This window comes from Oncorhynchus masou, chromosome 15, assembly GCF_036934945.1.
Source record: "Oncorhynchus masou masou isolate Uvic2021 chromosome 15, UVic_Omas_1.1, whole genome shotgun sequence".
NCBI lineage: Eukaryota > Metazoa > Chordata > Actinopteri > Salmoniformes > Salmonidae > Oncorhynchus > Oncorhynchus masou.
The window spans coordinates 10,687,280-10,711,529 of NC_088226.1; the positions used below are offsets into that span (position 1 = coordinate 10,687,280).

At 43.8% G+C, this 24,250-nt stretch overlaps 2 protein-coding genes across 3 annotated transcripts; one reads left to right on the plus strand and one right to left on the minus strand.

The window, feature by feature from the left end:
* Window positions 1-232: 232 nt before the first annotated feature.
* LOC135555589 (next to BRCA1 gene 1 protein-like) lies at window positions 233-11,895 on the minus strand. Of its 2 annotated transcripts, none has more exons than XM_064988160.1 (19): window positions 11,669-11,895; window positions 9,308-9,370; window positions 9,202-9,220; window positions 9,077-9,099; window positions 8,734-8,919; window positions 7,585-7,662; window positions 7,236-7,432; window positions 6,783-6,908; window positions 6,297-6,500; window positions 5,930-6,089; window positions 5,500-5,769; window positions 5,163-5,370; window positions 4,752-5,039; window positions 4,503-4,652; window positions 3,961-4,378; window positions 3,757-3,839; window positions 3,294-3,369; window positions 3,019-3,115; window positions 233-2,806 (listed from the first exon to the last, which is right to left on the minus strand). In XM_064988160.1, the coding sequence occupies exons 1-19, from the start codon at window positions 11,768-11,770 to the stop codon at window positions 2,633-2,635; spliced, it is 2,922 nt and encodes a 973-aa protein (XP_064844232.1). In that variant the 5' UTR covers window positions 11,771-11,895; the 3' UTR covers window positions 233-2,632. The 2 variants fall into 2 exon arrangements, 1 of the variants encoding a protein (XP_064844232.1); XR_010457885.1 differs by having other exon boundaries at window positions 2,711-2,806; window positions 3,271-3,369.
* A 210-nt stretch (window positions 11,896-12,105) lies between these two features.
* On the plus strand, window positions 12,106-17,748 carry LOC135555588 (proteasome activator complex subunit 3-like). The gene is made up of 11 exons (XM_064988159.1): window positions 12,106-12,267; window positions 12,816-12,848; window positions 13,021-13,083; window positions 14,376-14,480; window positions 15,187-15,241; window positions 15,494-15,609; window positions 15,748-15,816; window positions 15,976-16,043; window positions 16,148-16,202; window positions 16,288-16,374; window positions 16,499-17,748. Exons 1-11 carry the CDS (start codon window positions 12,223-12,225, stop codon window positions 16,577-16,579), a joined length of 777 nt encoding a protein of 258 aa, XP_064844231.1. The 5' UTR covers window positions 12,106-12,222; the 3' UTR covers window positions 16,580-17,748.
* The last annotated feature ends 6,502 nt before the right edge of the window (window positions 17,749-24,250 follow it).

Here is a 24,250-nt window from a genome sequence, read left to right on the forward strand (position 1 = left end):
CCAGCTTCAAACAGCTGAAAATACAATATTTTTGGTTATAGAAAATATTTAAGTGATTTAGATGGTACAATTTATTTTACACTGCACTTGCTCGTTTAGTCACAAACTGAAATTAGACAAATGTTAGCAACGAGAAAATGGCAAAACAATATCCGCATAGTGCATCTTTTAATAGGTTGCCTACTAAAAGTTTTTTTTTTAAACAAAGTCAAATAAATACATTGATTCCTGGTAGTGTATGTGAGCATTTTAAATGTGTTTTATTTAGCCTTATTCAAATAAGTGACATTAAGTGTAGTGACTTTTATTAGAGACAGATATTTGTACATCACAGGTAGCCTATGCATTTTAATTGCCTGGAAACCCAACATTGAATTCTAGGTAGGCAGAAATGAGCGTTTGAATCTCTACAAGCCAAAATGTTGAATAAAATAGTTTTTACGTACTTTACCGGTTGTCTGTGTGGTTGGTCCTTTTGGTGGAAGGAATGTGAGACAATATCCACAGGAAAGTAGAATTACATTCAGATTTCTATCACCTGAAGCATGCGCAAAACCATGTAAACACGTGCACGAGCTCGGCAAGTAATGCATATATTTTTATCATGTGTGCATGCCGGTAAAGTACATTAAAATATAATTTTATTCAACATTCTGGCTTGTAGAAGTCGTGAGTATAAACTTTTCCTGATTCATGTGCTAAATTCTGCCCAACCTAGAATGCAATGCAATTCAATGTCAAGGTTCCAGGCAAGTCTTAAGTGCAACACAGAAAGAGTTCAGACAAACTGCACATTATCCCTCCCTAAAAACTTTTTGGAGTTCTCATTCCTCACACTCTATGAAAATATCCTGCCCATATATGGAAGGTATGAATGTTTCAAGTACATGTATGGAGAAATGTATGAATCGCATGGTTTCTGACCTCCATTAACCTGCCATAATTTCTGACATATGTGGGAAAAGCTTACTTTAATTTTAATTCAAAAGACCACAATCCTTATTGTCCTTGAATTTAGTTTCTCCTTGACACCCTAAAAGTTGACTCATAAGTGGTAATAAATCAAATACCATCACCTGGTAGGACTGTACATTTGAGTCATTTAGCAGACACATCCTTTGGTAAGACAAACCCTAAGAACCATTAAGACTACACTATACCAAAATAGGGTCGATTCAAAGGGTTTTTGTACTAATGATTTTTACCAGTATCAATTTTCTACATTATATGACTGGCCACTAATTATTTTTCACAATGCTCACAACCCTGTCAAGTTCCCCTTAGTGTACAAGACTTAAGCAAACCTTTCCAGTATCTTTTCTTCAAATAAAAACATATTAGAACAGTGGGAATTCAAACACAATGACATGAACAAGCTTCAACCAGAAGAACATAGGCACATCTTCCTTCACATTTCCAAAACAGCCCTCAAGCAATCAAGTCTAAAACCAAAAATATTTTAACAAAGATTACCTCCTAGGATTACCTGAAACACGTTAGCATTTCCATATTGGAAAAAAATAAGTATTTCAAACTTGTTACATACTGCTTGATTTCAGTTTTGAAAGAACTTGACATTTTTTTTAAAGAATGATACTAAGTGGAAAAAATTATACCAAGTGGAGCGAGTCAATGCTTTTGATATATCATGAACACCAGGCCCCCTGTATGGTTCTGAAAAGAACCCCCTCCCTCTGAGGACAATATAGAGCAGATTGAAGACATTTTGTAAAGGAGGTTAATTCATTTCTTGATAAATAAAATCCCTTCAACAGGATCTTAAAAATTATAACGTCCTTCACTTCTTGAGCAGCTAGTCTTTTGGGTTTGCATCAATATTTGTCTTCCATGTGCAACAAAAAAACATTTGTATATTATATTTACATGATTATTTTTAAACCCAAATATACTCCTAGTTAAGAATGGTGATTAAATTACCCTCTCAAAATGGAACTAAATGGACCATCCATGTAATGGTCCTCATTTCAAAAATACTTCATGTGTACACCATTACTCAAATATCCATAGCATGTTGTCAGCCATGGCACGACATCACAGAAAGTAGGGGAATGATGATCTTCAATCAATAAGACACACATCATACGTCTACAGTATGCTGATACTTTGAACAGTTAAGCTGAGAAAGGTTTAAGCATGTGGGTGTGTGTTTAATTGCTGTGATCTGAAAGAAGCATAGCATTCTCCAACACTGACAGTCATTCACGCTTGGAACGAGGACCTGACGTGTCCACTATTCAAACACTCTATGAAGTTGATTAACGTCATACAATGTTGACTATTGCCACAGCTTATCATTTGGTAAGACCTATATGGTCCTGGCTCTGTGATAAATAGTACACCCAACATCCCTTCAGCTAAACGTACACATACTGCAAAAGCTAACAGCCAGAAACAGACATGTTAAATTAATCTACATACATACATACATACATACATACAGTAGCTATTTGATAGTCTAAATATCCCAAAGTCCATGGGAATGTCTCTTTAGGTCATAATCAGGATATCTCCTGTCAACTTGGGCCAAATCTAAGAGAGGAAGAAGAGACACGAGGTCAAGGCAGCAGAGGTTACACCCATGACACCACCCCAGCTCCTCCTCCCTCTCTCCTCAGTAGCGGGTGGAGTACCAATCATTGTCGGTCATCTGGACCAGTTCATTGACCACGTCCAGTAGGTTGTAGTTGTGTTTCTTCAGCAGCCGCTGGTTGAGCGGCCGGTCACCAAAGCCCATCTCCACCAACACCCCCATCATGGTGTCCTGGGTGGCTCCATCCACTGGGGGCTGCAGGAAGGACAGCATACGGTTTAAAATACACCTAGATACTAACTTGACTCTGATAGTCAGTAATGCTAAAGTAGCCGTACGATGGTGGCATTCCAGTTTGATCTCTCAACCACCATGTTAATATGATATAGAAATCTTCTGAGATTGCAAAAAAGATGACCTTGAATGCCATCATTAACAGCACTGTAGGAAGTGAATAGAGGACTGACCTGCACTGGGCCAGGCTGCCCAGTGAACAGAGCCTTGTAGGCGGATGCTGCGACAGACAGGGCTCCTTTCACCAGGCCTCCAGTGATGCCTGGGTGCCTAGAAGGAACAAGACCGACAGAGAGGGCCAGAGATTGAGTCTTACTGACACCATTTTGTTTCTGGCCAGCCAACACTAACATCATTAAATTGACATTCCACTTTAACAATCTCTTTAACAAGAGATCTCAGAAAATATTAGCATCTGAACTGACTGAGTTGCACATCAGGGTCCCACCTCGGGTCTTCGGAGTTGTCTTCTGAGTCACCAGAAGCAGATGGGCTGTCTGGTTGGCTGTCTGGCTGCTTGGAACCTTTCAGACACAACCACAGAGATGACTGGTTGGTTATGTTCTGGGATAAGGATATACCGATATACTCATATGGATAAGTTGTAGAGCTCTAGAGGAGAGTGTATAGAAGGTGCTCTTTGACAAGAATGACTCCAAGCAGACCTCTCCTCCAGTCATTAATCTAGTGCTTAGTACTTGTGTTTGTTAGAACCAAGCAGAAATTGTACATTCGATATTACCGCTGAATGATCAGACAGCAAAAAGGCACTGCAGCAAGCAGAAAACATTATTACAGTTAGGGCATTGTCGTCAGTTATGCCCAACTGCCTTCATGTGACGAGCAAAAATGCTTTGTTTCCTTTAGTTGCTGGAACTACTGTTCAGTATGTGACCATGTGTGTTCCTTACCATCCTCTGACTCTCCCTGCTGGTAGACCTCAGTCCTGTCCAGGGACTCTGCTGCTGCCTTGGTCTGATCATTGCTGTCGAGGCTGAAGACAACACCAACAATATACATCTACATTTTGGAACATCTCAGCAATTTAGCACTGTCAAAGTGTGTAATAGCACTGTAAACCTATTTCCAAGCACAGCTGGCCCAAGGTTTCTCACCTGGGTGTAAGAGCTGAGTTGAGCCGAGGGGGTGCCACCACCACAGGGGTTAGGGGCACGGCGTCCAAAGTCTGGGAGGTGCACAGCATATCGTTGGCGCTGCTGGAGCCTGAAACGGTCTCTTCTGCTTCATCTTGCTCCCCCTCGGGAGTGGTACGGCCCTGGCTGTCAGGGTCTGTGGGCGTGTCGGGGGCATCTCCAGGCTGGGAGAGGGCAGAGCTGTACATGGACTCTCCCAGCGGGCGGCTGGTGTCGAAGCAGTCAGGGAGGATGATGATGTAATCCTCGGATGAGGCCGAGGAGGAACGGCTGCGGGCTCCCCTGTTCCCCTCTGTCAACTCTCCTTTATCGTCGCCCTCGTCTTTGTCCCCTCTGGCGTCCATGCAGATGCTCTCGATGTCTGACTCCAGTCCCTCATCTGCAAACGGTCAAACTATTTAATTGTTGTTTTTTACCTGACAAGAGGGCCCAGATTTGAGCTCAAATGGTATTTATCAACCAATCAACTAATTGAAAACAGGTGGATAAGTTGGGCCAATCACCTGGCATCATCAGCTCTGGTATAGCCAGCTGGGGTGGTGCTAGGGCTGGGGCCACGGGCGATATGTTCTGGGTTTTCTCCAACCGCTTCTCAACACCTTTCCCTTTAAGAGAAGAGGAGGCGGAGCCACCTTGGGCTGCTGGGCGAACCACTGTGAAGATCAGGAAAAGAAATTTTGGTTACACAATGTTATGGACCTTAATCTGGTATTAACGTAGGCTTCATATGGAACTAATTAATAAAAACGTACCTTTGCTGGGGCAGTTCCCACACAGGGGTGTGTGGTCTGGGGCCTCCTCCAGTGTGAGCGAGCGCATCACCGTCTCACACACAAACTGAGTCCCGCTCATATCCTCCTCTCCCTCCTCCTGGGCTGGAACCCGGCCCCCCTCCGCCCCTGGCACCAGGCCCTGAGACAGCTGGATGCTTGTGACTCCCTGGGCCTGATGGGCCTCTGCTTCCTCCTGGATCAACCGCAGGGTGGGCTTCTCCTGCAGGGGACCGTCATGAGGCAATGGGGATATGCACGGGGTCATATCTGTGTGGAAGAGAGAGAGAGAGAGAGAGAAATTCAGAAAAAGAGACGGAGAGACCCTAAGTTCAGTCAACTGATTAGGAACACCCTGCAGATTTAGCATGTGAATAGCAATGGAGGGTTGACCTGCCGGGGTGTTGTTGGGCACGCTCTCTAGTTCCTGCACAATGTTGATGTCAAGCAGCTCAAAGGAGAGTAAGTCCTGGGCTGTGAGCAGGTCCACAGAGGGAATGTAGTATTCTCGTTCGCCTTGGTCCACTGACATGAGTGCTTGATCCCTAGAGGCTGCAGCACAAGACTTCCCACCCTTATCTGTGGAGAGGGGGTTCTTCCCCTGTAGAGCACCAGCAGATAAAAACAAATGTTACCCAGACAGAATGCACGGTTCCAGAGTACTACAGCATTGTGTAGCAGTTTGGGATTGGCCACTGAGAACCAAAGTCAAGAGGGTGGGTGGACTTGCCTGTGGGGTGACGCAGGGCGACACCAGCACGCCATCTGCTATCATGGCTGCAGGGGCCAGGGGGTCCACCACAATGCTGCACCAGACGCGAGGGCCAAACTGCTCCCCACCGTGTGCCAGACGCCAGTGGGAGGTGTATGAGCCTTCCAGGGCCGGGGCGCATAGGGCCACGCTTACTACGCCCACCTGACCTGGCTGCAGGAAAGGCACAGCCACCTCACGCCAGCGGTCACCCGACGCCACCGCCAGATTCCCCCACATGAACTTCAGCTGAGAAGGAGATGGGGGTAGAGGGGGGGGGTGGGAACATAACATTGACAGTCTAACTCTCATCGTCGTGTCCTCTCTTTCTGCTAAGATTACTGTGGCTGTCAATGGTAACCTCAGATAATGTGCATATCCCAGGTGCATCCTCAGCCCATAATAGTACCTTGGTTTCAGAGCTCCAGCTCACGCTGCCAGTGTTTCTCATCTTCCAGTACTTGATGAACCTGGTGCCCGGGCGAAGACGAGTCCCATCAGGCAGGTTCTCATCCAGGAACAGGGCCGTCATGGCTGGCACCACCAGAGGGCATGGCCGCTTGGGACGCCTGCGGGACAAAGCGCCAAAATACACTATTAATCATCTCTCTCCAAAGCGCAACTCTTGCTGTCCTTTCCCTCCATTTGACAGCAGTCTAACTAGAGACAAGACCTGTGCCTCTCACTGATTTGACCTCAAGATATGCTGAATACCAAGCCTTGCAAGCAGTATCTACTTTCATCTAATTTTGGTGAACTGTCACTTTAAAACATACTCCGGGCTGTTGGCCTGGGTGGCCCTGGGTTGGAGCAGGACGGGGGAGGAGCTCCCGTCGCCGGCGGCACTCCACTGCAGGCCCCTCCTTTCCATCTTCAGCTGCTTCCTGATCTCCTTTACCTCCGCCTTCAGCTGACGCTTCTCAGCCTTCAGACGCTGCTTCTCCGCCTTCCGGAAGCTCCGGTCCCCTCGCCGGTAGAACCTGGGGACGAGATAGGGAAGGGAAGAGTGCAAGGGTTTCTGATTGGCCATCATAGGACAGATACAGTTCTGACAACTTTCTGATGACAATGATCATTGTAGAATTGAAAATTACAAATACAAAACAACCACCAAAATGGAGAGTAATTTCTCATATCAAACCGTAGCAGCCCCCTAAACAAGAATTAATTAACATTGGCACCCCATAAGCATTAAATGAGGTTCCAAAAACAGAATATATGTAACTGTTACAATATGTAATATTTTCCAACCCTGGTCTTACCTGCTGTGGTCTGGGGCTGGTGAGCCGTGCTCAGGGATGGAGAGGGGTGTTCTGGCTCTCACCAGGTTGTGGCTGGGGTCATGGGAGAAGCTGCAGGGCTCACACAGTGTGCAGGACGTACACACACTGGGAAAAAGAAACCAGACATTCAGGGCGCGGCACACCAAACAAAGGCCCTTCTGATTATTTTAAACTGATCTTCTTAGGTTTCGCATACTGAAGAAATGGAAATGACAACTGATCGAAGGAATTTGTTTGTTTTGGAGCAACACAATGTATGTTGGAGGCACTAAATTAAAAGTAAGTGGGAGTAGGCTATTTACAAAAACATGTAAAATATCTGATTACATTGGTGTTCATTTACCTTTACTCACATTTTAACTAATTCACATTTGTCAATGTCCTCCCTAGTCTCTCTCGGAGCCAACTCTCTTATCCTCCTCCCCTTCTCACCTGCACTGGTATCCTCCCCCAGCGGTCTGGCCCCGGCAGCTGCTACAGGCAGGGGTGAAACTCGGACCCCCAGGCAGGGTGGAGGAGGTCACCTCAGGGATCTGGGCCTCAGCCCCAATAGGCTTGTGGATGCAGCACTGGCCCGAGAACTCCCGACAGATCTTCTCTACTGCCTCCCTCACTACTTGGTCTTTGAACTGGATGACAAGAGTTTGGGTTACTGGTTAGCTTAATTTCATCTATAAAATATACACATACAACCATATACATTTTAAGGTTAAGTGATATGATTCTAAATAGTACATTCATTGAAGATAAAACCACAGTAATTTCCAAATCATCTCCTCACCTTCTCCATGTAAGATGTAAACCATGCTGGAGGTGTCTTATCTTCCTCTTTGGTCCCCTTTAGTTCTTTCATGATCACCTTGGAAACCAAAGTAGAAAAACATTGGTGAGAAATCAGACAATTAAGCCATATTTATTTTAGGACACGCAATGACTTAGTTTGGCCTTTTACTTGTATTAAATGATTACCTAATGACACAAAAGCTCATTCAATTTGAAAGAATTCGCTTTATAAAGTAATAGTGCTGAGCAATAAGTACTTTGAGGTCGATTAGATTATAAAAACAACATTAAATACACTGCATTATGTGGGTTGAATGCAGTAACACAAACTAAAGCAATTCATAAAAATCCCATGAAGGTAGTGACTGCCCATTACTGCTTATCAACCATCATTTATTCACTGAACTAATAAAATATTTCAGTTGTTGTGTATATTACATTTGGTTTATTTGATTACTTTATTATTTCAAGTCATCTCTTCTCTATAGAGCTGCTGCCTATGCAGTCTGACAAAATCTAAAAAATGTAGTTATTGAAAGTAAATAAGGTATACTTTTATGACTGCTAAAGAGATTGTGTATTTTCTGGTAGAGGTACCTCACGAAGCAACAGTTGCTCTCTATATCACCCCACGCAGTGGATTATGGTCATTGGAGTTAATTACCACATTGTATGCGCTAAACTATGTCGAATATGGGCCATTCGGAATCTTCAACTCCCTTCATCACACAGTTCAGGCTGGATCTAATTTATCTCTAGAGAAACTGTGAGATGTGCGCATTGATCGAAATGGAAGTGCACAAACGAATGAAACGGAATTCAAATAACCTTTTTTTTTACAATGACGGCCTACCCCAGCCAAACCCTCCCCTAACCGGGACGACACTGGGCCAATTGTGCGCCGCCCTATGGGACTCACGATCACGGCCAGTTGTGATACAGCCCGGGATCGAACCTGGGTCTGTAGTGACGCCTCTAGCACTGCGAAGCTGCCTTGGACCGATGCACCACTCAGTCCCTATAATTTAACCAACATCGGTCAATTAGTTGTTTAAAAACCGAAACATAACCAAAATGTTGGTTAATCGCTCAGCACTATTCGGTAGGAAGTATACAGCAGTGTGTATAACTATAGCTCTGTCCTTACCATGCCCTGTTCGGGGACAGCAGCCTGGACCTTCCGGCTCACCACCTGAGCCAGGGTTGGGCAGTGCTGTGGGGGACGGAACCCTCTCTTGGGCTCCCCTCCACTGGCCTTGGCCGGCACACGCGTGGGCTGACCCCTGGTCTCATACACATTCATGTGCAGCCGGTTCCCTTGCCTGGATGCACTCTGATGAAATAAACAGAGTAATGATGGTTAATCTATTGCTTTGTTACTTGAAGGCGTATTTTGGATCCTGCCTCAGGTAACAGTTCCACTTCACTTGAAAATGTTGTCATCATAAGGCCTAAGCAGGGACAGGAGTCAGATTTAAGTTACCACCTACCTTTAATGCCTCCTCATACTCCACTAGAAGAAAAATATAATTATTGGACATGTTACATTGAACAACTAATATTATGTTTGATACAAAACATAACACAATATTATGTTTGGTGCTTTACTACTCACTTTGGCTGTTTATGGATACCTGAAACACAAAACGGAAAGGTATTGCAACAACAATATTACCATTCCCAACAAATTAACATTGCTGTAATTCTTTGCTCTCACTCACCTCCTCATTCTCCTCATCAAAATAAGTAACCTGTAGATTACACAGGCCAAAGGACCTTTTCACCTGTAGACAAAAGACACAATCTATAAACCAACCAGTGTATTACATGACTAACCAAGCTATTTCTCAAACAAAGGACAGGCGCCTCCAAATGACATAAAAGTGATCATTTCAAGGAGAGCCAAAAAGCAATCATGTTATCACGGTTATATTTATGCTATGCCGTAGTATCCCATATTTGCTAATTGAATGAACAATCAGGGCTATGATGTAGCATATGATGCCTGAAAGGAAAATTGACTGGTCTCCTTGAAGGCAATACCATGGCAACATGGAGACACAATGGCAATTTCAATGAGGATGAACTCCGTGACTGGTGACTGGACAGGGGAGTGACAATGGAGTCTGAGCTTGCTGCTGACAGGAGATTCAGAGGAAGATAGTCTCATAAGCTCTCCTTATTGGAAAACCAGCAACTGGCATCCACCATTCACCTTGCACTCACTGAAATTAAGATTTCCCATTTTACTGTGGGAAGAGAGCAAATTCAGCCCACTGCAAGATATTTTATTGGCTTGCTTCGGAAAGTGACATCTTGGCATAAGGGGATGTTGTCAGAGGAGGAGGCTTGGCTCAAATGTTTATTTTGACATCATATGGCTGGGCTGTTAAACCCTGGAGTGAGAGAGACGGAAGCCTCAAGTGTCATAAGCCAGACTTGCCCTCAAATCAATACCCTCCACATACTGACGTCAAATAGAGTACAGTACAAACACGAACCAAGCTATCATAGGCGAGTAATATGTTATATTATTGTATTTATGAAAAGGAAATGAGAACCGCAGAGAACTAGCAACATTAACTGTAGCATGCAGTGTAGCCCTCCATCTCAATAGCCTGACTGTTGTCAATAATGTGTCACTGGGGTAAATATGAATTAATCCCAAAATGATGCAACTGAATAATAGATGATACTGGGGCATTTTATTTTTTACTTTTATTTAACTAGACAAGTCAGTTAAGAACAAATTATTATTTACAATGATGGCCTACCAAAAGGCCTCTTGCGGGGATGGGGCTGGGATTATTTAATTGTTTTGTTTTATTTTAAAATATAGGACAAAAGACACATCACGACGAGACAACACAACACTACATAAAGAGAGACCTAAGACAACAACATAGCATGGCAGCAACACATGACAACATAGCATGGTAGCAACACAACATGACAACATGGTAGCAGCATAAAACAGTACAAACATGATTGGGCACAGACAATAGCACAAAGGGCAAAAAGGTAGAGACAACAATACATCACGCAAAGCAGCCACAAACATTAGTAAGATTGTCCATGAGTAGATAGGTTCTGCTTGTAGTCTATTTTGACAGCCACGGATTCAAGTGCTCATATCAAGAATGTCACTGGTCTTCCTTACTGTTGTTGTTACCATTGACATGTCATATGTCATATGGAATTAACTGCAACAACAACAATAAAAACTCACTAAAGCTGTAGACTTTACCTCCCTCACTAGCTTTAAGCACCAGCTGTCAGAGCAGCTCACAGATCACTGCACCTGTACATAGCCCATCCAATCAACCTCATCCCCATACTGTATTTATCTTGCTCCTTTGCACCCCAGTATCTCCACTTGCACATTCATCTTCTGCACATTCTACCATTCCAGTGTTTAATTGCTATATTGTAATTACTTCGCCACCATGGCCTATTTATTGCCTTACCTCTCTTATCCTACCTCATTTGCACATACTGTATATAGATTTTTCTACTGTATTACTGATTGTATGCTTGTTTATTCCGTGTGTAACTCTGTGTTGTTGTATGTGTCGAACTGCTTTGCTTTATCTTGGCCAGGTCGCAGTTGCAAATGAGAACTTGTTCTCAACTACCTGGTTAAATAAAGGTGAAATAAAAATGTTTACTCATCTACGTGGATGCCCTCTGCAGGGCAGGCAACAAATGAATGTCTAATGTATCTTCAGAAAAATGTAGGCCTATTGTAATATATACACTTTTATAAATAGCAGCGCCTCTTATTTTATCATTGATCGATATTATGTTGTTGCGACTGGGATGTTGTTGTAGTACTGATATTCTGTTCGTTTAGATCGCTAGCTACTGTAACTACTAGCTAACGTTAGGCCCTAAAGTGTTCAATACTGGATTGTCATAGCTAGAACAATGTTCTCAACTACAAGGTATCAATCATTTATACAAGGTATACAACATTTAGCAAATAAGCGGCCGACGATCGATGGTTGATAGCTTTAGTTTCAGTAAAGGTATGCCAAGATGAATGCTGCTATGAAAACACCAGCGTCGTTATAATCGCTTACCATGGCCTCCATTGACTCCCAACTCTTCGTCTCCGAACCTGACAGGAGAAAATTCTTCGCATTCCCCCTGAAATTCACCTTCAAATTGATGTAGAAGTCCATTGCTCCTTGTTTCTATGAATTAAAACATATCACGGAAAACAAAAATGAATCACTATTGCCGAGATAAATACAGAGAGTTTGCCTTTATGGTATGTGACTTATCCGGATGAGGCGTCTTTTCTGTTTACATCATCAGCTATGTAAACACACCCATATGATCACGTGACAGAAAAGCATATTTGAATCAATGTTGCCCAAAAAATAAACATGGACACACCGTTAATGTAACACACGGACGTAACTTTTTTAAATCAATATATAATCTTGTATTTTAAAATAATCCACGAGACAAATAGCTAATGATACTTTTTTTGGTCCACGTGGTTGTTTTACGAGTCGCACCTTTTCTACGTCATAACTTGATTTCGAAGCAGTGTGCGGCAAAAGCAACAACGACCCACTTAAACCGCTTTTTTGTTGTTTATATCAGCTAATTTGATTTATTTCAAATTATGTCTTCAAAGGGCATTAAGGTAGACAATGACCTCAAAACAAAGGTAATGTTTTCACAATTACTTTGACGCAGGAGTTGAATAATTGAGAATGCTTGCCAGGCCTAGCTAGGGAGATTAGCTACATTTTGCTCATTGCTTATAGTAGCTAGCTACGTTATTAGCATATTATTATCATCTATGAATGTTTTATTAGATAATCTGGCTCAGTCAAGTGGTGTTTGTTTATCTATCCTGTTGAGACTGGACAGTACCGATTTGTTTGTTTGTGTATAGTATTCCGCACCGCGCACGAGGGCTGTCTTTTTCTGCAGAAACTTAGCTAGTACGTTAGTAACTAAATATTTCCCACTTCATCTGCTATAACACTACCAGTTCTTGGGGAGAGCGATAACATTAGCATTTGAACAAACTTAACTAGATAGGTCGCCTACTAGCTACAGATAAAGACACGACGGAAAAAAAGCAGGTGGTAAGAACAGCTGCTTCCATCAAATGGCACGTGGTGTTATTGGACTGTCATTCTACGTGGTTTTTCTATCACATGTCATAAGATGTGTTCGTAAAGAGTTATTATTATTATTTTCTCATAGGTTGACGCCTTCAGAGAGCGGATCACGGGTGAGGTGAGTATCAATATTATGTCAACATGTTCTTATTTTAGTTTTTTGATGGTCCTAGTCTTCTATTTTAAAAATTTGACCAACAACCACAAATGACTGTTAGGAGGCATCATGTATATACTGATGCTGGTGCACACGTGACTATTCATTTAAAAAAATCTTTGTTCTTTACTAGGCTGAAAACCTGGTTGCAGACTTTTTCCCCAAAAAGTTGCTGGAACTTGACAGCTTTCTGAAGGTAATTCATATTCTATTAACAGGGATTGTATTGTTGTACATTTCTTTGTCAAAATAGAATCTAGGTTAATCCAGAGCCCCTTAAGTACTGTCACAGCTGACATGATGTGTTGTCAGCTGTGATGTGTTGTCCTGGCACCACCCTTGTTGTGTGCCAGGACAACAACCTCTCCCTCATCAGCAAGGCAAAGGAGCTGATCATGGACTACATGAAAGGAGGGCCGAGCACGCCTCCATCGACGTGGCTGTAGTGTAGCGGGTTGAGAGCCTGAAGTTCCTGTGTCCATATCACTAATTAACATGGTCCACACTAGAGCTGGGACGATAAACTGAAAATTATCAACACCAATCACAAGAATTTTACTGATATCAATCATTACAATAAGTAGCCTATACTAGAGAAATTTTAAGTTAAATACATTTGCTAATATGGGTGATTTTTAATGGGACAGTTGATGGCTACAACCATCAAACCAGTAGTAGATAAAAATAAAAAAATATCTAGTGCACATTGTTATAACTTATCATTATTGCATCAATTTAGGCAATTTATTGTGCTGTGGATTTTTGTCCATATCACCCAGCTCTACTCCACACGCCAACACATTTGTGAGGAAGGCATGACAACGCCTCTTCCCCATTGAGGAGGCTGAAAATATTTGGCATGGGCCCTCTGATACTCAAAGTTCTACAGCTGCACTATTGAGAGCATCTTGCCTGGCTGCTTCACTGCTTGGTATGGCAACGGCTTGGCATCCGACCGCAAGCACTGGGTTGTACGCACTACCTTTCAGTGCCTCGATACCAGGCGGTGTCAGAGGAAGGCCCTAAAAATTGTCAAGTACTCCAGCCACCTAAGTCAGACTGTTCTCTCAGCTACTGCACGTTAAGCAGTACCATTGCACCAAGTCTGGGACCAACAGGACCCTGAACAGATTATACCACCAAGCCATAAGATTGTTAAATAGTTAACCAAATAGCTACCTGGACTATATGCATTGAACCTTTTGCACTCTCTTTTGACTCATAACATGCTACTGTTTATTATCTATCTTGTTGCCTAGTCACTTTACCCCAACGTATGTGCATATCTACCTCAATTACCTCGTACCCCTGCACATTGAGTCAGTATAGCCAAGTTATCGTTACTCATTTTAATTATTCCACGCTATATTAATTTTCAATTTCTCTCCATTTTTGGGAAGGGCCCGTAAGCATTTCACTGTTAGTCCACACCTGTTGTTTACGAAGCATGTGACAAATACTTTGATTTGATTTCTTCATCCTTTCCAGGAGCCCATTCTGAATGTCGCAGACCTGAAAGAGATCCACTCAGAGATAAACATCAAAGTACCAGACCCAATCATTCTCAACAATAGCCATGATGGAGTAGAAGTGGTAAGTTCATGGATTCTCATTTGCATCAAATCAGTGTCATGAAAGTTTATACATTCAATACCAAACATGATTTAGTCAATTACATGTTGAATTTTTTATTTAACTAGGCAAGTCAGTTAAATAAGATTTATTTTTCTTACAATGGCAGCCTAGTGGGTTTTGCCTTGTTCAGGGGCAAAATGACAGATTTTTACCTTGTCAGCTCAGGGATTCAATCTAGCAACCTTTTGGTTAGTGGCCCAATGCTCTAACCACTAGACTACCTGACGCCCCCATGGTTACAGATAACACCTGATTTAGCAAATCAGATCTTGATTGAAGACTATGAAAAGTAGAATTGGGTGTGTTACTGCTTGGCTGGAACAAAGACCTGCAACCACAGTTAGCAAGCATTTGTTTATATTGGCGCTGCCTAACAACTTCATTAGTCTGATCACAAGGGTATGTTCCACATCTGAAAAGAGACTACCCTGAACAAAGTGGTGGAGAGCCAACACCAGTAGTCTCTCCCTCACTTTAACATAACACTGTGAAAGAATTTTAATGAGACATAAACAGAATGGCTCATTGACTCTCAGCAGGTCACTGTGCTCAAAGCTCTTGACCATTACTGTTCGAGGTAGAAAAATGTGGAATCCCTTTGATCTAGGGAGACCTACCTGTAACAGAAGTAATGCCTATGTTAACCCGAGGTTAATGTTTATAGCAAAATTCCAGAAAACGGAAAATGGAAGATGGACTAGATGATGATAACTGTCAAGGTAAACCCTATGTAAACCCTATTGCCTGTTGTCATGCCATTTAATACTTACATAGTAAGTCTGATGGCATTGCTGTACTATAAAATACGCTTGTTGATATCTCTTAATGTCTGTCAATGCCGACTTATGCCAGAACCATTCATCTTCAATACATTTCTTGATAGAAGAGTAGACTACACTTGACTGATTTGCAATATTCTATATTAGCTAGAAGCTGCTTGGATGTTTGACCTCTCAATCCCACCTCTCTAGATAGCCCTAAGGTGTTTGGCATGTCAGGGGGGATGATAAAGAGCAACGGCCAGCTGGTGGACCTGATCGAAAGAGTCAAGCCAGAAATAAGAACCCTCATAGAGAAATGCAACACAGTATGTACCCACAAACACAGCCATTTTTCTTTGAGGGATTTATTTGATTGCTTTTTGAGGGCTCTCCCACTCTGAATTGCTTAGTGGAGATCTACTGTTAAGAAATGACTGTCTCATCTGTATGTCTCTCACTCTCAGGTCAAAATGTGGGTCCAGCTCTTAATCCCCAGAATAGAGGATGGTAACAACTTTGGTGTATCCATCCAGGTATTATACTTTCCCATCAGTATGAGTGCGGAGACATTCACATGTCTAGCTTCTGGTCTACTTTTCCAAACATGAACAAATCTCCAACACTAGGGGGCAGTACTTGCGCTCTTTTGCCTTTCTGTCAGATGATGCTGGCCTTGTTGTTTCTGTTTACAGGAGGAAACTGTTGCTGAGCTCAGGACTGTGGAAGGAGAGGCAGCCTCTTACCTGGACCAAATTTCCAGGTATGCCACATTATACACTACCTTGTGTTTTTATTTACTTCACAAAAATCCCTTATGAATCTTAAACGGTTGCTTGCACTGTCTCAAACATTTGTTTTCAACAGGTATTACATCACCAGAGCGAAGCTAGTCTCAAAAATTACAAAGTACCCTCATGTGGTAAGTGTTAACTGCATACTGTTTACATCCACATCCAATCTGCTGCCCTGAGTCCTCTTGTTGTTGACCATCCGTCTGTCTGCAGGAGGACTACCAGCGCACGGTGACTGAAATAGACGAGAAGGAATATATCAGCCTCAAGATCATTGTGTCAGAGCTGAGGAATCAATATGTGAGCAATACATGCACACTGTTCTGGCTCTGTTCAACCAAGTTGTATCAACTATGTTGTTAGCCTGTCATGTTCTGGTGCAGATATTTGTTTACCGTAATAACCAAACCCCATCTGCTTGCAGGTGACATTACATGACATGATCCTGAAAAACATAGAGAAGATCAAGAGGCCACGAAGCAGCAACAATGAAGCCCTCTACTGAACACTCCACTTATCCTCTTCTCACCAACTCCTAGTAACAGCCACATTGGCAGCATTTAGATATATATTTTTCCACTAATTAGTCTTTTGCCCAATCAGATAAGCTTTGAATAGAAATGTGATTGGTCAAAAGACCAATTAATTAGTGGAACAAAGCTCCAAATTGGGTTGCCTGTGTGAATGCAGCCATTGACTGTAACGGGGGCTTTGTTCTGGACTATTATCATCAATTCCCTCAAGGTGGACTTTGAAATGATCTCCATGTTTCCAGGACTTGTGAGAAGGTTGTACCTTGATTATGGATTTTTCTCCATGTCGACCAATCAAGCGGGCTTGAACTGAACTCAAACATGGCCGGCCTCCACAAAGTTGGTAAGGAGGTCAGATGAAACTTTTTTTGTGTCCATGTGCTTGTAGTGTATATGTCTTGTCTGGAAACTGTCATGAGAGTTTCATGGGTATACTTTGTCTGTTTTATGTTTAGTTTTGTTTTTAATGAATTATTTTTAGGATTCTGAAGTGCTTGGTGGTAACTAAAATTAGCTGTATGTGAGATTGTCAAGGTGAGTGTGTGGGAATCCTCAGTCTGCATTTTAGCCATAGTGTAGCTTGCAGTCCTGTCAGTTATTTTTATTTAGTTTTACTTAAGGGACTACTCACAAGTACATTGTGAAGGACTATGTCCTGTTTCCAGCACAATATGTAATGCCCATCCACTCCCACTCTGATCTTGGGAGTTTCAATTGTGTTAAAAGCCAGATCTGTAATTTTCTCACATCCAGATGCTACGTGATGAGAGAAGTGTCTTTACTGTATCTCTCCCTTAATTGTAATTTTGTTTTAAGAATGAATATTTTTACTTAATACATCCTTGAGAGAATGACATGGTTTCTCACCTGTTGTATATGCGGAAACTGTTGTCGTGTCTCAAAGAGCTTGTGTATTTGAATTCAAGCCTTGCTGTGAAAATTATTAACCTCAGAATGAGGGGGCAAAATACTTCATCGCTAGGTTTCTATCTAATTTGCAACAGATATTCATACAAATGTGATCAAATCTGCATTAAAAAAGCCTTTCCCCACCAGATGTGTTTCCATCAGACACTTTCTGTGTGGATAAAATGTGGTGTGTGATCAAGTTTCATGTACTGAATAAAGGTCAATGCGTTTCCATGGCATTTTCCGCTCTACTGATAGTTTTGTCACGCAGTGTTGCGATAAATTTCGAATTTGCCCAATCTGGTTCTCATGGTCTCGAGACAAGTTTGCTGATAGTTTACACTGGATAGGTTAGGTTATATGATAAGAACAAGAATTTGTTAATTGGCAGTTAAACAAACTATACAAGTCGAGCGTGAAGCTATATATAACGAGTGCTTACATGCAACTAACCATAGACAAATACCCAAGGAATATGGCTACCTAAATATGGTCCCCAATCAGAGACAATGATAAACAGCTGCCTCTGAGAACCAATCTAGGCAACCATAGACATAAAAACACCTAGACTAGAAACAACCCCATAAACATACAACAACCCTAGACAGGACAAAAACACATATTACCCTCGTCACCCCCTGACCTAACCAAAATAATAAAGAATACTAAGGTCAGGGCGTGACAGTACCCTCCCCCCCAAAGGTGCGGACCCCCGGCCGCAAACCTAAACATATATGGGAGGGTCTGGGTGGTCATCTAACCTTGGTGGCGGCTTAGATTCTGGACGCCGCACCCCCTTCTTTACACTGAGGGCTGGGGACCGTCGCTGGAGACCCCGGGCTGTGGCCCATCGTGGGAGGTTCCGGACTGTGGCCCGTCGCAGGAGGTTCCGGACTGTGGCCTGTCGCCGGACGCTCTGGACTGGCGAGGCGCACTGTAGGCCTGGTGCGTGATGCCGGCACTGGAGGTACCGGGCTGGGGACACGCACCTCATGGCGAGTGCGGGGAGGAGGAACAGGGCGTACTGGACTGCCGAGGCGCACTATAGGCCTGGTGTGTGGTGCCGGCACTGGTAGTACCGGGCTGGGTACACGCACCTCAGGGCGAGTGCGGGGAGGAGGAACAGGACGTACTGGGCTCTGGAGGAGCACAGGAGGCCTGGTGCGTGGTGCCGGAACTTGTGGTACCGGGCTGGGGACACGCACATCAGGGAGAGTGCGGGGAGCAGGCACAGGACGTACTGGACTGTGGAGGTGCACTGGAGGCCTGGAGTGGAGAGCTGACACAACCCGTCCTGGCTGGATATTTATTTTCGCCCTGCAAATGCAGGGCGCTGGCACAGGACGCACTGTGCTGTGCAGACTTATCGGAGACACAGTACGCAGAGCCGGCGCAGGATATCCTGGTCCAAGGAGGTATACTGGAGACCAGGAGTGCTGAGCCGGCACCCTCCTTCCAGGCTGGATGCCTAGCTGGAATAGAGCGCACTGGAGACACCATGAGCATCTCTGCATAACACGGTGCCTGACCAGTTACACGCTCCCCATGGTAAGCACGAGGAGTTGGCTCAGGTCTCCTCCTACAAATCTTGGGGCTGCCTCTAGCCGTGTACCCTTATATCGTCACCTTTCCTCCATTCTCCTGTATCCCTCCTCGCACTGTTCCATTGAATCCAGGGTGGGCTCTGGCACTCCCTGGATCGATCAACCACCTCTCTATCTCCTCCCAGGTTGTCACCCACTCATCCTTCTCCCGGGTCCATTTTTCCACCAAGCGCTGTTCCTCCCTTTCACACTGCTTGGTCCTGGTTTTGGTGGGTTATTCTGTCACATATTAGTTGCCTGTGTCAGCACCAGTGGTTATAGCTTCACGTTCGTTTTGTTAAGTTTGTTTATGTGTTCTTCCTTTAATAAAAAGGAATGTATTCTCATCATGCTGCGGCTTGGTCTCCTCGTTACAACAATCGGCCTATCTGCAGAACTATGAGGATATTTAATTTGTTAAATACACATTTATATATCTAGCTATATTATTAAGACACTAACAGCTTACAGACCGGTAGGCAATTAAGGTCACAGATATGAAAACTTAGGACACTAGAGGCCTTTCTACTGACTCTGAAAAACACCAAAAGAAAGATGCCCAGGGTCCCTGCTCATCTGCGTGAACATGCCTTAGGCATGCTGCAAGGAGGCATTAGGACTGCAGATGTGGACAGGGCAATAAATGGCAATGTCCGTACTGTGAGACGCCTAAGACGGCGCTACAGGGAGACAGCTGATCATCCTCGCAGTGGCAGACCATGTGTAACAACACCTGCACAGGAGTGGTACATCCGAACATCACACCTGCGGGACAGGTACAGGATGGCAACAACAACTGCCCGAGTTACACCAGGAACGCTCAATCAGTGCTCAGACTGTCCGCAATAGGCTGAGAGAGGCTGGACTGATGGCTGTAGGCCTGTTGTAAGGCAGGTCCTCACCAGACATCACCGGCAACAACGTTGCCTATGAGCACAAACCCACCGTCGGTGGACCAGATAGGACCGGCAAAAAGTGCTCTTCACTGACGAGTCGCAGTTTTGTCTCACCAGAGGTGATGGTCGGATTCGCGTTTATCGTTGAAGGAATGAGCATTACACCGAGACCTGTACTCTGGAGTGGGATCGATTTGGAGGTGGAGGGTCCATCATAGTCTGGGCCGGTGTGTCACAGCATCATCGGACTGAGCTTGTTGACATTGCAGGCGATCTCAACACTGTGTGTTACAGGGAAGACATCATCCTCCCTCATGTGGTACCGTTCCTGCAGGCTCATCCTGACATGACCCTCCAGAATGACAATGCCACCAGCCATACTGCTCGTTCTGTGCGTGATTTCCTGCAAGACAGGAATGTCAGTGTTCTGCCGTGGCCAGCGAAGAGCCCGGATCTCAATCCCATTGAGCACATCTGGGACTTATTGGATTGGGGGGTGAGGGCTTGGGCCATTCCCCCCCAGAAATGTCTGGGAACTTGCAGGTGCCTTGGTGGAAGAGTGGGGTAACATCTCACAGTAAGAACTGGCAAATCTGGAGCAGTCAATGAGGAGGAGATTCAGTGCAGTACATAATGCAGCTGGTGGCCACACCAGACACTGTGTGTTACTTCTGGTCAGTGACACATTGTTCCATTTCTGCTTGTCACATGTCTGTGGAACTTGTTCAGTTTGTCTCAGTTGTTGATTCTTGCTATGTTCATACAAATATTAACACGTTAAGTTTGCTTAAAATAAACACAGTTGACAGTGAGAGGACTTCTTTTTTTTGCCGAGTTTATGTATATACAGTGGGGCAAAAAAGTATTTAGTCAGCCACCAATTGTGCAAGTTCTCCCACTTAAAAAGATGAGAGAGGCCTGTAATTTTCATTATAGGTACACTTCAACTATGACAGACAAAATGGAGAAAAAAAATCCAGAAAATCACTTTGTAGGATTTTTAATGAATTTATTTGCAAATTATGGTGGCCAGCTCTTGGAAGTGTATTGGTGGTTCCAAACCATTTAAGAATGATGAAGACCACTATGTTCTTGGGGACCTTCAATGCTGTAGAAATGTTTTGGTACCCTTCCCCAGATCTGTGCCTTGATACAATCCTGTCTCGGAGTTGTACGGACAATTCCTTCAACCTCATGGCTTGGTTTTTGCTCTGACATGCACTGTCAGCTATGGAACCTTATATAGACAGTTGTGTGCCTTTCCAAATCATGTCCAATCAATTGAATTTACCACGGGTGGACTCCAATCAAGTTGTAGAAACATCTCTAGGATGATCAATGGAAACAGGATGCACCGGAGCTCAATTTCGAGTCTCATAGCAAAGGGTCTGAATATTTATTTATGTAGTTGGTGTCCTTGACAATCTATTTGACCTGCCTATGGCATCGGGTGCTGTAGGTGTCCAGGAGGTTGGGAAGTTTGCCCCCGGTAATGCGTTTGGCAGACCACACCATCCTCTGGAGAGCTTTGCGGTTGTGGGCGGTGATACAGCCCGACAGGATGCTCTCAATTGTGCATCTATAAAAGTTTGTGAGGGTTTTATGTGTCAAGCCAAATTTCTTTAGACTCCTGAGGTTGAAGAGGCGCTGTCACGCCTTCTTCACAACACTGTCTGTGTGGGTGGACCATTTCAGTTTGTCAGTGATGTGTACACCGATGCTCAAGTTTAAATTTGATCCACCTGAGTGTGTCTAACCACAAGTCAGAGACCACTATGATGACACACCAAATGTGTTTGATGTGTCCTTTTCGTCTTCTAATGCCTCAAGGGGAAAGTAATCCAAACTGAAATTAATCATACTACATTACTGAGTTTGGGTAATCCCAAAATTACATTATTTAACAGATTACATTTAGAAAGTAACCTACACAACCCTGCCCTTGACCAACCAGCAGCCAATTCTAGATTATTTCCCATTATTTAGCCTGTTATACATTACCTCTTGGGTGCACTTCCCTATCTCTATACCACCACTACTCGAGTGCATAATGTAGTGCCCTCAAACTCAACCCTGGACCTCGAAGCCAATGCCAATTATTTGTTTCCTTTTCTTCCATCGTTCCCCTCTAATCCGGGACCGATTTAGACCTGGGACACCAGGTGGGTGCAATTAATGATCAAGTAGAACAGAAAACCAGCAGGCTCCAGACTTCTTAGGGTAATTGAGTAGAATACCGCTGTAGTAGATTAAAGTTATCCTATAACCATGTATCCATCAACAGTTTTTATGTGAGGAAAGGCCTGCCGTATAGAAATACATCACGACAAGTGTAATAGAAACAGGATGTGTCCTTAATAATTTTGTAAATGTTTACAATTTCTTTGTATGACATGGTGGGCCCTTTGTGTCGGGTAAAATTAATTGTGCGACAAATTGCGGTGGAAATGATTTCTTACGCAATTTGACAGAATATTCATCACGTTGAGGTAGATTTGCATGTTGTGTGGTCCTCCCACTGCAACTTGGTAAAGCATGCAGTTGTCTACACTACAGGGTGCTGAAAGTGCAGTGATGAACTTGATGCTCCTTTCCAATAAAATCGAGGGTCTTAATTTGTATGCTAGTGACATGATCGGTGCTTTAAGTGTTCTTCATTTTCATTAAAGAAGAATGTATTCATATCACGCTGCGCCTTGGTCTCCTCGTTACAACGAAAGTGACACCAATATACTCAGAGTGATCTACAATTCTTGGTTTTCTTTTATAAACAGACATTGAATTTGCTACAAGTTATCGGAGTTCCTCCTGAGATGCGAATTGTTGTGTTTCCCTGGAATACAACATCTGAAAGTTCTCACAAGGCAGAGAGGTCTCATAGGAGAAGGAATATGAGTGGGCCACGCAGCTCGTGCCCTGGCCAGGAATACATTAGTGAATTATAGAAACATATCTCAGTAAATCTAAGTCGAATGGCAGGAAGCTCAAAGGCTAGAAAATATATAGGTCAGGGATGGGCAACTTTTGATGGGGGTGGGAGCCAGAAAACAATTCTGAAATCGTCACGAGGGGCCGCAGAGGCTCGCAGTTCTCCATACCCACATCGATACCCACATCGATACCCACACATGCAGCCTAGCGTTTTGGGTGCCCTCAGCAATTTTTTTTTTACAATTTTTATAATTATGAATTGTGTTGTTGTATTAGATCAATAGAATATGGGGAATAAAATGTATCCAAGTATACCAGTTAATCCTGAAATTAAAGCTAGATTCCTTAGTTGAAGCATAAAAAAGAAAGCCATCCATATCGCGGTCACCAATGCCCCACTACCGGACCAGCTAAACACCTTTTTCTCATGATTCGAGCACAATGACCCTAAGCTGCCAAGGAGAGCCCTGATGACAACGTGGGCTACACACCCAGTATCCACTGAGGACATATGTAACTCATTCAAATGGTTTAACCCTCACAAGGCTGCCAGCTCAAACGGCATTGCTAGCCCTGCCCTCAGAGCATGTGCAGACGAGCTGGCTGTTGTCTTCTCTGACATTTTCTCTCCCTAGGTCAGGCCGCTATACCCACCTGCTTCAAGATATCCACTATCATCCCTGTGCCCAAGAAAGGGAAAGTAACTGAACTGAATGACTACCAACCAGTAGCACTCACTTCCATTATCATGAAGTACTTAAAGAGGCTAGTCAATGACCATATCACCACCTCCCTCCCTGACACACTCGACTCTCTCCAATTCGCCTACCGACCTGACAGTTCCACGGACGACGCAATCGCCATTGCACTGGACACTACCCTTAGCCACCTGGACAAAAGGAATGCATATGTGAGGATGCTGTTCATCGACTACAGCTCGGCCTTCAATACCATAGTGCCCTATAAGCTCATTACAAAGCTCACGGCCCTGGGACTGAACTCCTTCCTTTGCAACTGGGTCCTTGATCTCCTGACGGGACACCCCCAGGTGGTGAAGGTAGGCAACATTACCTCGTCGACACTGATTCTCAACACAGGGGTCCCACAAGGGTGCGTCCTCAGTCCCCTTCTGTATTCCCTGTATACACACGACTGTGTGGCCTCACACAGTTCCAACTCCATCATCAAGTTTGCTGACAACACGACAGTAGTAGGCCTGATTACCAACAACGACAAGAGAGTTTACAGCTAGGAGGAAGGCACTTTGACGGCGTGGTGCCAGGTAAACAACCTCTCCCTCAACGTTGGCAAAACAAAGGAGCTG

Coding starts and splice junctions, on each gene's coding strand:
- LOC135555588 (XM_064988159.1), top strand. CDS start 12,223: ATGTCTTCAAAGGGCATTAAGGTAGACAATGACCTCAAAACAAAG. Junction 12,849..13,020: donor GAGAGCGGATCACGGGTGAG/GTGAGTATCAAT, acceptor GTTCTTTACTAG/GCTGAAAACCTGGTTGCAGA. Junction 14,481..15,186: donor GCCATGATGGAGTAGAAGTG/GTAAGTTCATGG, acceptor TAATGTTTATAG/CAAAATTCCAGAAAACGGAA.
- LOC135555589 (XM_064988160.1), bottom strand. CDS start 11,770: ATGGACTTCTACATCAATTTGAAGGTGAATTTCAGGGGGAATGCGAAG. Junction 4,653..4,751: donor TGGGAACTGCCCCAGCAAAG/GTACGTTTTTAT, acceptor TGATCTTCACAG/TGGTTCGCCCAGCAGCCCAA. Junction 2,807..3,018: donor GGCAGCCTGGCCCAGTGCAG/GTCAGTCCTCTA, acceptor TCCTTCCTGCAG/CCCCCAGTGGATGGAGCCAC.